The 14,294-nt window shown below is 49.7% G+C and overlaps 5 protein-coding genes across 5 annotated transcripts; 4 read left to right on the top strand and 1 right to left on the bottom strand.

Annotated features, from left to right (window-relative positions):
• Window positions 1–222: 222 nt before the first annotated feature.
• HER10_EVM0012948 (oxidoreductase) lies at window positions 223–927 on the top strand (the record flags this gene model as incomplete). The annotated part of the gene is made up of 1 exon (XM_035482322.1): window positions 223–927. The coding sequence occupies one exon, from the start codon at window positions 223–225 to the stop codon at window positions 925–927; it is 705 nt and encodes a 234-aa protein (XP_035335500.1).
• Window positions 928–1,525: 598 nt separating this feature from the next.
• Window positions 1,526–2,885, bottom strand: HER10_EVM0009082 (averantin oxidoreductase; the record flags this gene model as incomplete). The annotated part of the gene is made up of 3 exons (XM_035478581.1): window positions 1,526–1,650; window positions 1,709–1,896; window positions 1,975–2,885. The coding sequence occupies 3 exons, from the start codon at window positions 2,883–2,885 to the stop codon at window positions 1,526–1,528; spliced, it is 1,224 nt and encodes a 407-aa protein (XP_035335212.1).
• Window positions 2,886–3,980: 1,095 nt separating this feature from the next.
• On the top strand, window positions 3,981–4,738 carry HER10_EVM0000211 (uncharacterized protein; the record flags this gene model as incomplete). The annotated part of the gene is made up of 3 exons (XM_035470005.1): window positions 3,981–4,090; window positions 4,147–4,373; window positions 4,503–4,738. The coding sequence occupies 3 exons, from the start codon at window positions 3,981–3,983 to the stop codon at window positions 4,736–4,738; spliced, it is 573 nt and encodes a 190-aa protein (XP_035334557.1).
• Window positions 4,739–6,245: 1,507 nt separating this feature from the next.
• HER10_EVM0007291 (phytanoyl-CoA dioxygenase) lies at window positions 6,246–7,842 on the top strand (the record flags this gene model as incomplete). Its single annotated transcript, XM_035476850.1, has 5 exons — window positions 6,246–6,395; window positions 6,493–7,016; window positions 7,113–7,419; window positions 7,492–7,593; window positions 7,651–7,842. 5 exons carry the CDS (start codon window positions 6,246–6,248, stop codon window positions 7,840–7,842), a joined length of 1,275 nt encoding a protein of 424 aa, XP_035335078.1.
• Window positions 7,843–12,430: 4,588 nt separating this feature from the next.
• On the top strand, window positions 12,431–14,272 carry HER10_EVM0004390 (uncharacterized protein; the record flags this gene model as incomplete). The annotated part of the gene is made up of 3 exons (XM_035474038.1): window positions 12,431–12,724; window positions 12,776–13,037; window positions 13,101–14,272. 3 exons carry the CDS (start codon window positions 12,431–12,433, stop codon window positions 14,270–14,272), a joined length of 1,728 nt encoding a protein of 575 aa, XP_035334868.1.
• Window positions 14,273–14,294: the final 22 nt, after the last annotated feature.

The following is a 14,294-nucleotide window of genomic DNA, read 5'->3' as shown; positions in this document are numbered from 1 at the left end:
CATCTGATACAATAAACTCATCGAGGCACATAAATATCTCCCGAACATTACTCTCCTCACCTGTCCTCGGAGCCACTCATACTTCCAGCACCAAGAACCTTGCCTACCAGACTCACTCAGTTCATTATTTTCACAACTCTTATACATTCTGAGGCAAGATTTTCATCTCTGTCTCATCTCTCTACCCATACGCAGAGAAATACCTGTCAAATCACAGCCGCAATGGTCACATCGCTGAAAAGATCGCCAACACGGGCCATCCTCTGCATTCATGGTGGCGGTGCTTCACCAGACATATTCCGTTTCCAACTCGCGGGATTCCGTGCAGCTCTCAAAGAGGATTTCGAGTTCGTGTTTGCCACCGCACCCCACGTTGCCGTCCCCGGCCCAGATGTTCTTCCCTTCTTTGCCGGAATGAAGTCGTTTTTCTCTTGGTTTCGCAAGGGCGCAACCGACACCGAAGGCGAAGTTGCCGTGTTCAACGAAGCCATCAAGATGGCAGTACAGGACTGGCAGCTGGAGAACGAGCACGTCAAAATTGTTGGCGTCTTGGGCTTCTCGCAGGGTGGGCTAGCAAGTACAGTCTTGCTGTGGGAGCAAGAGGTTGGATTGGTGCCGTGGCTCCCGCGATTGGAGTTTGGAGTGTTGGTCTGCTGCGCTTATAGTGATGTCGCGACAGATTATATCCGCAGCAAGTCAGAGGGCGGTGACATTGCCAAGATTTCGGTGCCTACATTGCATCTTCACGGCAGTCAGGACTGCAACTTGGGGCAGGCTAGAGATACTCTTGCAACGCATTACTCCTCGAAGGTCGCTCATGTTATCAACTTTGAAGGTGGACATCACATTCCTCAGAAAAGAGAGGATATTACCAAGATGACGAACTACATTCGTCACCTTGGTAAAAAGGACACCATGCACTATTAGTTCGCTTTGATCAGATGAATCCGTTTCTACATGTATTTAGCGATGAGTTTTACCTCATACACCTCAGTCAAGTAAAACTGCTGAATCGACTTCACTTCCAGCTTAGTTTCGTGAACACTGAACTGCTTTTTCTAAATGCGACCTCATATGTCTTTCCTCTGGGAAACACGAATCTGAAGGTTATCTTTGAACCACAAAGTCCAACACTTCTGATCTTCCATCCATCGGTCACTTTCAGGACATAATTCCATGTCAAAATGGAACAGAAAGGTGGCGTATAAGAGACGCATTTCCTGCAATGCAAGACTGATTCAACAGGTCAGCGAATTTGTATCGATGTGAAGGCATTAGCCTTCGAAAAACGTTCGGGAAACTTACTTTTTGCCGATACAAGCGCGCGGACCGGTCCCAAATACCTGGAACACACTATGTTGGTCGTATGTGTGGTACTCATCATACCCACGCTCACCTGGAATCCATCTTTCGGGGATGAACTCGTTGCCATCTTTCCAGTACCGAGGCATACGGAAGGCAGTCCAGGTCGCGATCGACATTTTAGTCTAGAAGGTGGCCCAATTAGCCATGGAACGGGCCCTCATCAAAAGAGCCATGAGATGGTACTGAAGAAGGTAATACTAACGTCTTCGGGGAGAAGATGACCGAGGATGGTGTTACCCTCTTCACCAACGACACGCATACCACCCGTCGGGACAGGAGGGTGTACTACAATGAACCGTCAGTTGTGCTTTATGTTGACGAGAGACTGGAAACATCTTCGTACATCTGAGGCATTCGGTGAGGCACGCCTGAAGATATGGCAAGTCTTTGAGAACATCGCCTTTCAGCTGGTTCGAGTCGCCGACCGATCTCACTTCTCTAACTAGTCGTTCAAGCTTTCCCGGAGACTTCAGCAAAAGATATGTGAGAGCGCTCAGCGCTGTCGCTGATGTCTCGGTGCCAACAATCATGCTAGATGTAGGAAAAGGCAAACCGCGTGTGTCAGCCACTAACATGCGTAGACTCAGATAGGTACCAGGAGCAACTCACAAGTTGTTGGCATTGTTGTTCATTTCGGTACGAGTCAACGCGTTCGGACCCTCGGCCTTGAGAACGAGTCCCCAGATATCGTTTCTGGCATCAGCGCCCTTGGCCAACCTCTTCGTGACACGCTCATGCGAGCTCTTAACGTGCACAGCAGCAGCCTTCTTATCTTGTTCCGGCTGGAATAGATGCCACAAGTATGAGATTACCGGGTAAGGCCTCAATCTTGCCTTGACGATCATCCGCTTGAAATTCACCTGGACAGCGTCGACCCAAGCATTTGATCCGCCGTTCTCGAGGCAGCCAAGTGCCTCGCCGAATGCAAGATCTGCCATGATATCGAACGTGGCGAAATTGAAGAGCTGGACAGCATCCATAACAGTTGTTCCAGGAGAGATTTTCTCGCTAGAGATCTTCCGACAAACTAGATCGACCATTTGCTGTGCATAAAGCGCCAGCATGGGTTCCTGCTTCGTGATGGCTCGGTCGCTGAATGCATTGCTGAAGATTTTGCGTAGGCGCTGGTGCTCAGGACCGTGAGCTGACGAAATCGAGTAACTCCCGTTAGAGAAGAGATTCTTGCTGTTTTTCCTCTCTTTCGAGTTGGCTTTGCGGGTGGCCGTCGCATGTCCATATATGTCCTTCCAAGCCTGAGGCGTGATGTAACTCAGACGGCCAGGCTCGACGCGCACAACGTCGCCGTATTCTGCGTGGAGCTTATCGAGCCAGCCGACAGCATCGCCATTTACGAAGTGGTAGACATGAACCAGTGGAGTGATGGCTGCCAGTCGCGGGCCTGGGTATCTCGCAAGTGGATGGAAAAAGAGGTTGTAAAAGGCGCGCAATATTGCGACTGTCACGAGCCACAACGTAGTCACAAGGCAAAACAGCCCGGCTGACGATAAAAATGATAACATTTTGAAAGCAAGGCTCTTTTGCACCAACAAGAATATGGTGATAATCTGATGGCCCCGGTGTAATTCTTCGGCTCTTCGGCTGAAGAAGTCTCACCCGAGTCGAGTTCATATATCGCGAGACTCCGTCGGTTGAGGCGGGCCAGCGTTTTGAGGTGACGGAGAGCAGGGACTGCGACCTGACTTTGAGACGGCAGCGAAAAGCGCACAAGTCTGCCCGAACTTGGTTCCCCGCTCGACCCATATCCCCTGCACCTGGGACAGTTGTCTAGTCATATCATTTTGTGCTTTCACGCTACTGTTTGCCTCGTACCAGGCTACGACAGCTCGGCACTGAAGTGGGCATAAGTATGCTCCGTTACGCCTCTCATTGAAGATGGCACCGTTGGTCCCTTCTTTGGACAAACTCCTGTAACACGCAATTGCTTCCGCATTTTTATCCTTCCAGTTATCATTAACAATTATGGCAGCAGTCACTGCTTTCTTCGAGAGAACTGATCTCCACAAAACGGCGAAGCCGTACTCCTGGGATGGCCCTGACGGGCAGTCGTTCCCCAAGTCAAATTTCGTCATGAAGGACATGGAAGTAAGCTTCAGGTAGATTTTGTTGGAGAAAAAGACCGAAGATGTTGACGAGTGTGCAATGCAAGCTTAATCTGACCGACATACGAACGCTGCCAGATTTCAAACCTACTATTGAGGAGAATGGCTTCTGTTTCCTCGAGAATAAGTCCAAAGAGCTCTCGAAAATGACTGGAGCGGATGACTGCAAACCTTACTTGGAAGAGATGGCTCAATTTTTGTACGTATGCATCATAGCTGTGCAAGCAAAGACGCTGATGATTTGCAGGAAATCTCGATTTGGTACAGATGAGATTTTTCCCATCAATGCCAATGTTAGTAATTACTCTAGTTTGGATGACAGAAGCCTTCATCAGGTGGCAATATCATACTTGCTAACCGCACTTGACCTAAAATCAGTTTCGAGATGCACGTTCGCAAGGAGGCCGCACAGGACACCTTCCTTTCGCCCACTTGGGTGAGAAAATTCTCATTATTTTTGTCGGCACATTGTTCTTTCTACCGCTAATACGAATCATGGCTGCAGATAATACCGTGGCCAGTTCTTGGAGCAGAATATCGCTGTTCTTGACCGAGGAAGAACGGCAACGTGTCCTCTCAGGTCAAAGCCGGGCGAGAATCATCAAGTATGCAGCGACCAAAACTCTTCCTCGGCTTCGCTGTGATTGACATTCTTCTTTAGTATTTGGCGCCCGATGTTCAATCATGCCGAGGACATTCCCTTCGCCGTGTGCGATCCAAGGACCAACATCGATCTCGCCGATGTTGTCTCGGTTGACCGCATCACCCACGAAGCAGCCAAGGAAGTTGCCTACTTTTCCTGGAATCCTGCCCACAGATGGTACTGGATGAGCAACCAGACCCCTGACGAGATTGTTATCATGACACAGTACGACACCCACCCGCCAGGTGGCTTTTTCAACAGTAAGTTGCCGATCATTAATCGGCGCGAGCATATCACCGCCCGCCAAGTGGTGACCGAGACTGGTCTAGTCGGCCAATGGACAAGAAACCTTAACTAATGAGCCCCGCACATAGTTGTACCCCATGCTGCCTTTCGAAATGGAGCGGCTCGGCCCGGCTGCCCAACGCGGTACAGTGTTGAGGCAAGGTTCATTGTACTGGAGCCCGCGCCGTATCAGAAGGATGGGCCTGGTCCCAACGGTCCATTCCCAGAAGAAAGTCGACTTCAGCCGTGGAAGGAGTGGGTTACACCGCCTGAGCCGAAGGCTGTCCCAGCTCCCACCGCTGATGCAAGGCCAATGTACTTCTAACTTGATGGCGCGAACTGTAAGCGTGTGCCTCGCTTTGGTTGGAGAGCGAATGCGCTCCTGCGCTCCGTAGTGTCATAGCTCAGAAATAAGAATACTTGGCATGAGGCATGGAACTCTCCACTAAATGCAACCAGGGTCTCAAACATGGATCCCCAGTCTCGTAGTCGAGGTACAGAGACAAACACGTCAACTGGGACCCTGAACTTTATTCTCGTCCCGACGTGGTGGAACTGTCAGCATTTAATCGGGTACCCCGTCTTGGGGTATTCTTCTGCATCAATGACGTGCGGTGAATGCCGTAAAGCTCCGCAAATGTAGTCGGCAAATCTTCATTAACCGCTCTTCCCAGGAAATTCTGTAATCTCATGTTAGAGGGCCGTGCTCTCGCCTGCGTCCTTGTTAGCTTTCAGACGTGGAGCGTCGGCCGGAAGAAATTCCCGTACCCGCGGGACCGACGGTGACCGGAAACATTTTACATGTCGAATGTGAATCGTGAGCTATCAGAACTAAGAAGAAAACCCCGGTGCAAATTTCTGAATGGTAGCCTCCTTGCCTGAATCACCAGCGACCGGCCGAGAGCGGCGCGTCAATGGACCCCGGTTGTCATTACACTCGTAATCGTAGCCCAGAGTATCCGTACAATGGCCCGAACTGGAGTTGCTACTGAAGTTCATGACTCAAGAGAACGGAGCGCTTGGCTCCGGGAGACCGGATTGATTGTGGGGGAGAAGGGTTCACCAAGCCCTTCGATACCCGGCCGAGACATGGATGGTCGGCAACGTAGACCGCTTGGCGCTAACCCGATATAACTGACTAGCACTACAAGTACGCAGTAAGGGACCAAGATACGAATGCGACGTTGAGAGGCACGCCTGCAAAGTCTATTTCAACCCAAGTTCGTTGTATGAATATAATTTCGCCTAACTCTATCGACACTCCTAGTTACCCAAACGATAGGCATTGCCGAGGCAGTCATTCTACCTCACTATTCTATAGACCCGCATCCGCACGTAAAGTCAGACTTTATGAATTTCCTATCACTAATCTTTGCAGGTAGAACTTTGATCGGAAGTGGAGAGGATTTCTAAATCTGGACCGGCGGGTGAAGCGGTGAACATCAACAAATAAGGTCAGGCAACATCTTTCCAGCACAGAAAAGTTCACAACTTGAATCGAAAATGTAACTTCTCGTCAGAAAGCCACGCAGTACAGGCTTGGCAAAGACAGGGGCCTTTCACTGCGACATTGTAAGCAAAGTCGTGAACCCAAGCCGGCTACGGCATCTTTTACGATGCCAAAGGTGGGGTCTATGTATACATATACAGTGTGGATAACACAGAAGATATGTTCAACATATCGATGCAGTGCATAGTAGGTCTGAGCTGAATCTCCTGAGTATTATCCATTGCTCGTCGCGAGACTGTGAGCGCCATCAGAAGTCTCCAAGGCTCCAACCTTCCCCAGTTTCAAACCTTTCACCTCGATTATTGCTTCTCAAGGACCCAACATGGCATCGACTCTTCCGCCACCGACTAGCTCCCTTATCTCTGGACTTGTCTTCGAAGGCAAGCCTTACGATGTAACCAGAGACGACCCTCGAAGGGTGTTTCAGCAGAATATTTCTCGCGTTCGTGAATACATCGAGAAAAGACTGGCAGTATGTTGGATCATTTCATAGTAATTGTAACTCAGTGATGATGGTCTTCATTTTTCTATAGCCACAGTATTTAGCCATAGCTCATTATAATATCTAGGACTTTGATGGACTTGGTACTCTCGTTGAGCTCAAGCTCGGGGATGGATCAGAGTACTTGAGCACCCCTATCTTCATTGATTCCACATCAACGACTGCAGCACTGCTCGACAACATCCCAGATGATGTTCAGCCTGGAGTCACGGTAAATATTATGCCGGAGTACATCCTCGATGTAATTGAAGGCCGCATGCACGCGGTTCACGCTTTTGGCAAGCGCGCGAAGCCTCCTTGTCGTGGGAGCTTTCCAATGTGCTTTGCTCCGGGCGGACGTCCCCAGGCTGCTGTCAACGCGGATAAGCTGTATCCTCAAGACCTGCCGAAACCCACTGAGGACATTGAGCAGATCAAACGCGATCTTCAGAAATGGGGATACGCGATGGTGAAGAATGCTCTTTCGGCGGATCAGGTTGAGATTCTCAAGGCTGCCGTTGAGGAACAAGCAGCTGGCGAACGATTGGCCGGCGTTGCTCACATGGATGGTGCCCATGTGCATGCTGACGATCAACCGAATCAACGAGTCTGGTAAGCTAAAATTCGACTTTTGTGCCTTTCATCTTCAAGATTTCTTAAGCTTCTTCCGAATCGCATTGGACTCGGCCAACTGACAATTTCATATAGGAGTCTTCCCAACAAAGGCGATGAGTTTTTGGATCTTTTGAATCATCCTCTTATCGACGCAATTATGCCCTGGTTCCTAGGTAATGCGTTCAAGCTCCATTCTATGGGCGCCAACATTGCTCGACCTGCAAAGTCTGGTATCTATATGCATCGTGATCAGATGGGACTGACCCCCGAAACAATTGATCACGCTTACCTTTTGAATGCTATGTGGTATCTGGTGGATGTTACGGAAGAGAGAGGCGCCACCCGTATGTATCCCGGGTCTCACAACAAGAATGTCGCGCCGCTTGTTATTAATCAAGTTGTAAGTAATTGCCATTTGATTTGCATCATAGGTTGCCCCAAATTTGCTCTATATCTTACTTATTATTACTAGGGCGGATCCGTTCCGGCGGCAGCTCCCGCTGGAACATGTGTGCTCTTGGACAGCCGAACCTGGCACTCGACTGGCGTGAACACGTCGGACACGACACGACCTGTCATTCTGTCAGCATTCTGCCGCTTCTTTTTGCAGGCCATGGAGAACTACCCGGAGCTCATGAACGCGGAGACCAAGGCAAAATTGTCTGACAGACAACTGGGGCTTTTGGGATTCCGCGTTCCAGTGCGAGATGGAAAGCGGGCGCAAGCGTACACTGCGTATAATTACCCAGGCGCGGATTTTGGAAAGTCGAGGGCATCAGCAGATGTTGCATGGCTCCCCAACAAGACGAATGGGACATCTTAGACTAAACATGCTATTCAATGTTGTCTCCTCATGGAACGTGATGCAAAGGCCTAGGTAGAGAGAAATATAGTTCTTGATATGTTCTGAGAAGCATGAGCTTTTTGAACATTGTAAAGAAACAAGCATTTTAAAGATCTTGAAAGATTTCCATTTTATTCACTTCCTTATCAACCTCATATCGAATTACACACTGAGGAGTAGAAATAGGTCATTTTGAGAAATCTTTTATCACTGATTTATCCCATCTACACTACATCATGCCAACAAAGGCCCCAAGCAGCTTTGTCTCAGCCAGGCGACATCTCCATTTGCGCCTGCTCTGATATAGTCTAGGCTTGTTTTCTTCCAAGCTTCCACATCTTCCTCTGTGCAATCCCAAACCCGAGGGTTGATGGGAATAAGCCACAGCATATAGATGCCGGCACTCAAAGCAACTCTGGACACAAATGATTCGTCTACGACAGCACTACCAACCCGTTGCTTATATGCCGACAAAAACGACGAGAGCAGGCCCCTGTTGCCAAACTTTGCCTCCAGTATGACAACTTCAGCAAACCACATGCGAACATCGTTAGAAGGATCACCGTAGTGACATAACTCCCAGTCCACGACCGCGAGATCCGAGGCCATCCCCTCGTCATCGGGCACACGTACCACAATATTCATAGGCCGAAAGTCCCAAGGCGTCAGCGTATGGATAGGTGCAGGTGCGCGCATTGCTGTTAGCACCTTTTCCGACTCTTCGCCATTCAAGGCGTCTTTGATAGCTTTTTCCGCCAGACCACCAGGTACGTAGAACTTGTCCAACTCATTATGATGGGAGCTCCATCCGTCGGGGCCCAAGTTAATAAGTCAAACCCCCCACTTCCTGGCACCCCCCTGTTTCTGGCACCCACAAAAACGATGGGATCACAACCCAACCTCCTCATTACTATTAACTATTGATCCTCAACCACACCCACTACAATACAACTGCCAGCCTCACTAGGGCATTCAGAGTCGCTGGATTCAGCCGTAATAACCTCCTTTTCACCCGCTTCGATTTGAGCCCGATGGATATCCCTGATGTTCGCAAACTTCGTGTTGGGATCGATCTGAACAGTCTTCCTCTTCCTAACTGCAGCGTTGGTAACTTGAGCCCTCAGGTGAGCCAGCTGCTGCTGGGCAGCTGCCAGTTGCCAGGCCTGCTCTGTGAAGCCTTTTTTCACCTTCCTGAACAGCAGCCGTTGAGTGCTGGTATCATTGTCGAGTTGGGTGTATAAGTGCAGTTGACCGCTGAGCTCTGCCAGCTTCCTGGGTGTCGACCAGACCACTGCAGAGGAAGCAGAATCCCATGGCTCAACAGGGGTAGTTTGTTGACCATTATGGCATCGCTTTTGCCCCGACTGGTTGGTTTGGGTGTGGTGGGCTTAGCAGAAGGCTCAGGTAATACCATAGGGTTCATCAGGGGCTTAACCATCGCTACAGGGTGTAGACCAGTCCACTTCCAACCACTTCTGATGTTCGAGACTGATAGACCAGCAAGTCGAGCCTTCTGGTAACAGTCCAGGAAGTTCCTTTTACCTATAATGGTAGAGTCGTTCCATTGAGACAAGTAACCGAGCTCCTTCCGATAGGCTGACTTAACAGGGCTGAAGACAGACTGGTCAAGTGGCTGGAGGACATGAGAGGTGTGGTGGTAAGAACAGTAAATGGATATTGTTAATATAGCAATTCCACATGAAGTCTGTCGTCGTATGACCATGCCCATCCACAATCAACAGTCGAGCCTCGCCCTCAGCCTCGGGCATAGTCTGTGGGATAAACACCTTCTCTAACCATTCAATGGCAGTTAAGTCTGTAGTCCAGCCATTATCTGTTGCTGTAAACTCCCACCCATCGTATGGAACCAGATGTAATGGAAACCACTGTTGTTGGACCGTCTTCCCCTGAAAATGATAAGAGGACGAAGTGCCCACCCAAGGCTGAGATACACTCAATGATAGAGACCCATGCCCTCGACCCAGGTTGTTTCTTGCGAACAGACGTCGTCTCAGCCATGCCCAGCACTAACCCATTAGCTCCCTGACCCTCGAGGATGCCAGTCTCATCCATATTATATCTGTTGGCTGGTTTGATGTCCTTGATCTCAGGGATAGCAAGGAACTTAAACCAGTTCCTAATGACCTCAGTAGATGCCCCATTAACGCGTCTAGAATCGATGGAACGACTTCTCTGAACCTTAATGATAGGGTTCCTTCTCACGAAGGCATAGATCCAGCCTTTTCTAATGGTTTGGTATCCCCAGCAGCAGCCAGAACTCGCTCTGCGAATTCCTTCACCTGTTGGTGCGTTGGTGCGAGGCCCAGCGAAGCCTGAATGCGAACCCATTGTGCCAGCTTACTCTCCTGGTCAGGAGACAGCCTCTGCCAGTCAGCAAAGCCACTTTCCTAGTCTGACCACCTTGGAGACGTAGTTGGAGGGTTGATCGTGGTATCCCATACTCCAATGAGGCTCTCTTTTGACTCTTGCCGTTTGAGATGTCCTCGAGAGCCTGACGAAGCTGATCTTCGGTATATTGAGGCATTAGATATAGAAGAAGGTATGTGCAAAAAATGAGCCCATTTGGACTCGAATTGAAAATGTTGTGATAAAAGGAGGTTGGGGGTGGGCATTGCGTTGTGGTGGATTTTCGCGTTTTTGTGGGTGCCAGAAACAGGGGGGTGCCGGGAAGTGGGGGGTTTGACTTACCGGCAACATGCAGGCTACCCAGCCATCGACCCAGTCGCGCACCAATTCCCGCCGCATCCAGAAACTCGTACGTCTTGTAAGCCGTCCTCAGATCAGTCTCACCGACATTGCTCATGATGAAACCATTCTTTGTTTCTCGAAGCACGCGCGGGACTTGGACTGATGGTTCCTGGTGGCAAGCTTCTTCCACTGCTTTGGATCTCAGAGCTTTGACTTCAAACTGAAGTCGTTCCGGTGAGACTGGGAAGTTCCGGTATTTGGGGGTGCTGTCGGCGCACTTCATTATGACTGGCTGGCCTGTCTGGTGACCATTGGCCGAAGCCTCCGCGTCGACCAGTCCTTCGAGTCGCCAGATGTAGCATGATGTGCCAGTGTTGAGAGGTATTGCTGTTTCATAGGAGATTCCGTTTTGTGTAAGATATTCGTCCACTCCAACCTCCCAGTCGCGGGGATGAGGGGGTGCTTGCGGCGTGGAAGACATTATGGAAGCGTCGTTAGGATTGGTGTGTCGTCGATAGACTCGACACAAACTTGGAATGAGTGTTGTTTCCCGTGATCGATACCTAGTACACCTTTGTCTACTCTTTTTCCCGAGGAGCACAGTGTGTAAAGTTGCCTTCCCTGAATTCTTGTGACTGGGGTTTAGAGTTCAGCACATTTCAGTTTCTCCCATGAGGTGACACTATCCCCAAGTTAGACATCAGCCTCCGCTCATGGTAGGATTCGATCTGAGGAGTTGAAATAGGCCTGCTTAAGTTTGAAATCTGTAACAAATCGTAAAGTTTGTTGATTCCCTTGGAGACAAATATGCCTACTTGTCAGCAGCGTCTTGGCTTTACATGTAGGTGTGCCCTGTACCCGTAAACTTATGTCAATGTGAAAGTAAATAGATTAGTAGAACCACCGACAATTTGGCCGCAGGATCGACCTGGGGTTGATCCACTCACCAAGGTCCAGTTTTTCTGTCCCTGACAGTTCGCATCATCTAGTACGGAGGACTGGGGTGCCAATACGAACACTAGCATCGGCAACGCTCGTTGGAAGTCTCTAGTCACATCCCGAATATCTTGGGCTCCTGCCCTTGACCTACATAAACTCAAATATGTCACAAATTGAACTGAGAGGCTCCACTACGTCATTGAGAGCACGCATGGGCCCTCTTTCTTTGCAACAAGCGGTCCCCTAAAGGTGACATTCACCCTAGGCACAACCCGGCCTGAATATGCGAAAGTATTCCCTTGCTATGCTTTCCGAAGGGCGACTGCCAGGTATGCGGCCACAGCGTGTTTGGCCGAGTCCTACGTGTCTGTAAGTGACCGGCCCTTTTACAACAGCTGGTCCACTACCTCTGGCCCCACTATCATAACTCACCTTCTCAAATGAAGTCGGGAGACATATCCGAGCTCCAGAGCTGAGAGATAATATCCCCGTAGCGTGCGTACTCGGAGCTTCGGAGAGGATCCCACGAAAAGTGCGGTGAATCGAACGGAACAAACCCAATTCTATGGGGTCGATACCGCCTAGCTAGAAGCTTCGGATGAACGCTTCCGTTGTGTTCTGGTCTTTGAATCAGTTCTCATCATCTGACATCTTTGGTGCCGAAATTCACAAAGTTCCACTGCCTGAGCAGTGAGAATTAGACGAACGCCCCTGCTACATGATATGTGTCTCGGAATGGCCGGGACCAGACCTTAGAGGCTCGTACCTGTGAGTGTATTTCAAATGCACAGTAGGTTTGAATTGAAAGAGCACCTTGTTTGAAAGGTATTAGTCTGTTCTCATCTCGATCCAGTTCGCCTTGACGCTTTCAGTTTGTCAGACACAGTCGAAACACCTGCCAATTGCCACATTGACCAAGATGAGTTTCGATACCAGTACTCCAGGAATGGAGCTATTCGTCCGCAGGATTGACGAGAATGCCAAATGGCAACCTCATCATGCACTTGTGCGATTCGCTGGCGGGCCTGACTGGGAGACAGAGGGTTACCGTTCGTTGACTTGGCAACAATACGCCGATGGCATCAACAAGACTGCACACTGGCTTGACAAGACGTTTGGAAAATCTGTGGACAACGATACTGTTGCGTATTCTGGTCCCAGCGACGTCCGATATGCGTTCCTATTCGCGGCATCAGTCAAGACAGGTCGCAAGGTATACAATGATTATTCTAAGTCAAATCATATTCATGCTAACATTGATTAGTTTCTTGTCCCAGATGGTCGTTTCATGAAGGATGGACTTGATGCACTGCTAGAGTCATCAAACTGCAAGATTTGGCTGTATTCCGAGGGAGGTGCATTCAGCCCCGAGCCTGAGCTTGCAGCATCTGGTATCCATGTTAAGCAGTTCCAAAGCCTCGAATGGTGTCTCTCTGCTCAAGGAACCGAGCCCTACGCCTATGAGAAGACTTACGAGCAGGCGAAGGACGATGAGATTCTCATCATCCATACTGGAGGCACCACAGGTATGGAAACGCAAGGAGTTCACACTTCTGGTATCACCGGACACTGACCAGTCAACACAACAGGTTTACCTAAGCCAATCTTCATGAACAATGGTTTCTGGGCAGCTGGATGTTCATCTGCCGGCTTGGCTCGCCGTCACTGGCCTAGGGGGATATCTACGGATTCTTTCTATGGCCGTTCTCTGATTTTGGCAATCCCAATGAGACTACAGCCTGGCCTTGTCCTAATCAACATGTTTGCCGTTTTCTCTGGCACCTGTGTTATCCAACCCCCTCCGGATGTGGTCGGGCTTCCGCCAGCTATTTTCCAGAAGCTTCTGCGTCTCAACAAGGTTGATGGCCTGATGGGATTTCCTTTCACCATCGTTGACCTATACAATAACGAAGAGACCCGGGAATCACTGAAGTCGCTAGAGTTCATCACTTATCTGGGATCTGCTCTCGATCGCGTTGTCGGAGACGCACTGTGCGAACACACCAGGCTCAATTCTGTCATGGGAGCCACAGAGTCTGGTGGTCGCTTTTCCCTGCATCCCATCGACAGGAAGCTATGGTATAGCTTCCAATTCATTCCTGAGCACCATGTTCGTTTGGTCAAGCTAGAGGGCTCTGGTGAAGCTCTGGGTGACGGAGATGACTCTGATGTGTACCAGATGTTCATTGACAGGCCACCTGACGGTGGTCCATCCATCTATCAGTGTGCCTTCTGGAACTACAAGATGTTCAAGGACGTTGAGACTATCGATACGAAGGAGTTGTGGCGTCCGGTCAAAGATAGCGACGGCAGTACCCGATGGGAATCGGTGGCCAGAACTGATGATTGGACGAAGCTGATTTGGATGGCCAAATTCCACGCTCAGGACATCGAGACCAAAGTCGCCAGGTACCCTGGAGTCAAGCACGTCATGGTCGGCGGTGCAGGGCGCATTGCACCATACGTCCTGATAGAAGTGAAGGAGGATCTGCTTGGAAGGAACCACGAAGAGCTTGTTGATGATATTTATGAGAAGACTATTGTGGGACACAATGAGATTTCTGCGAAAGCAGTGGCCATTCCGAGACAGACTGTGTTCTTGGCCAGCAAGGAAAAACCTATCAAGCTGACTATCAAGCAATTGGTGCTTCGGAGGGAGGTCGAGAAGGATTACAAGGAAGAGATTGAGGACGTATACAAGAAGCTTGAGGCTGCAAGCAATCAGACGGCAGGGGAGAAGTTCGTGCAAAACATGAATTAAGTAGGACCTTATTAGTTACGCA

The sequence above is a fragment of the Colletotrichum scovillei genome (assembly GCF_011075155.1).
Source record: "Colletotrichum scovillei strain TJNH1 chromosome Unknown Contig00004, whole genome shotgun sequence".
Classification (NCBI taxonomy): Eukaryota; Fungi; Ascomycota; class Sordariomycetes; order Glomerellales; family Glomerellaceae; genus Colletotrichum; species Colletotrichum scovillei.
The sequence above is the reverse complement of the archived record's forward strand: the minus strand, read 5'-3'. Positions and strand labels throughout refer to the sequence as shown.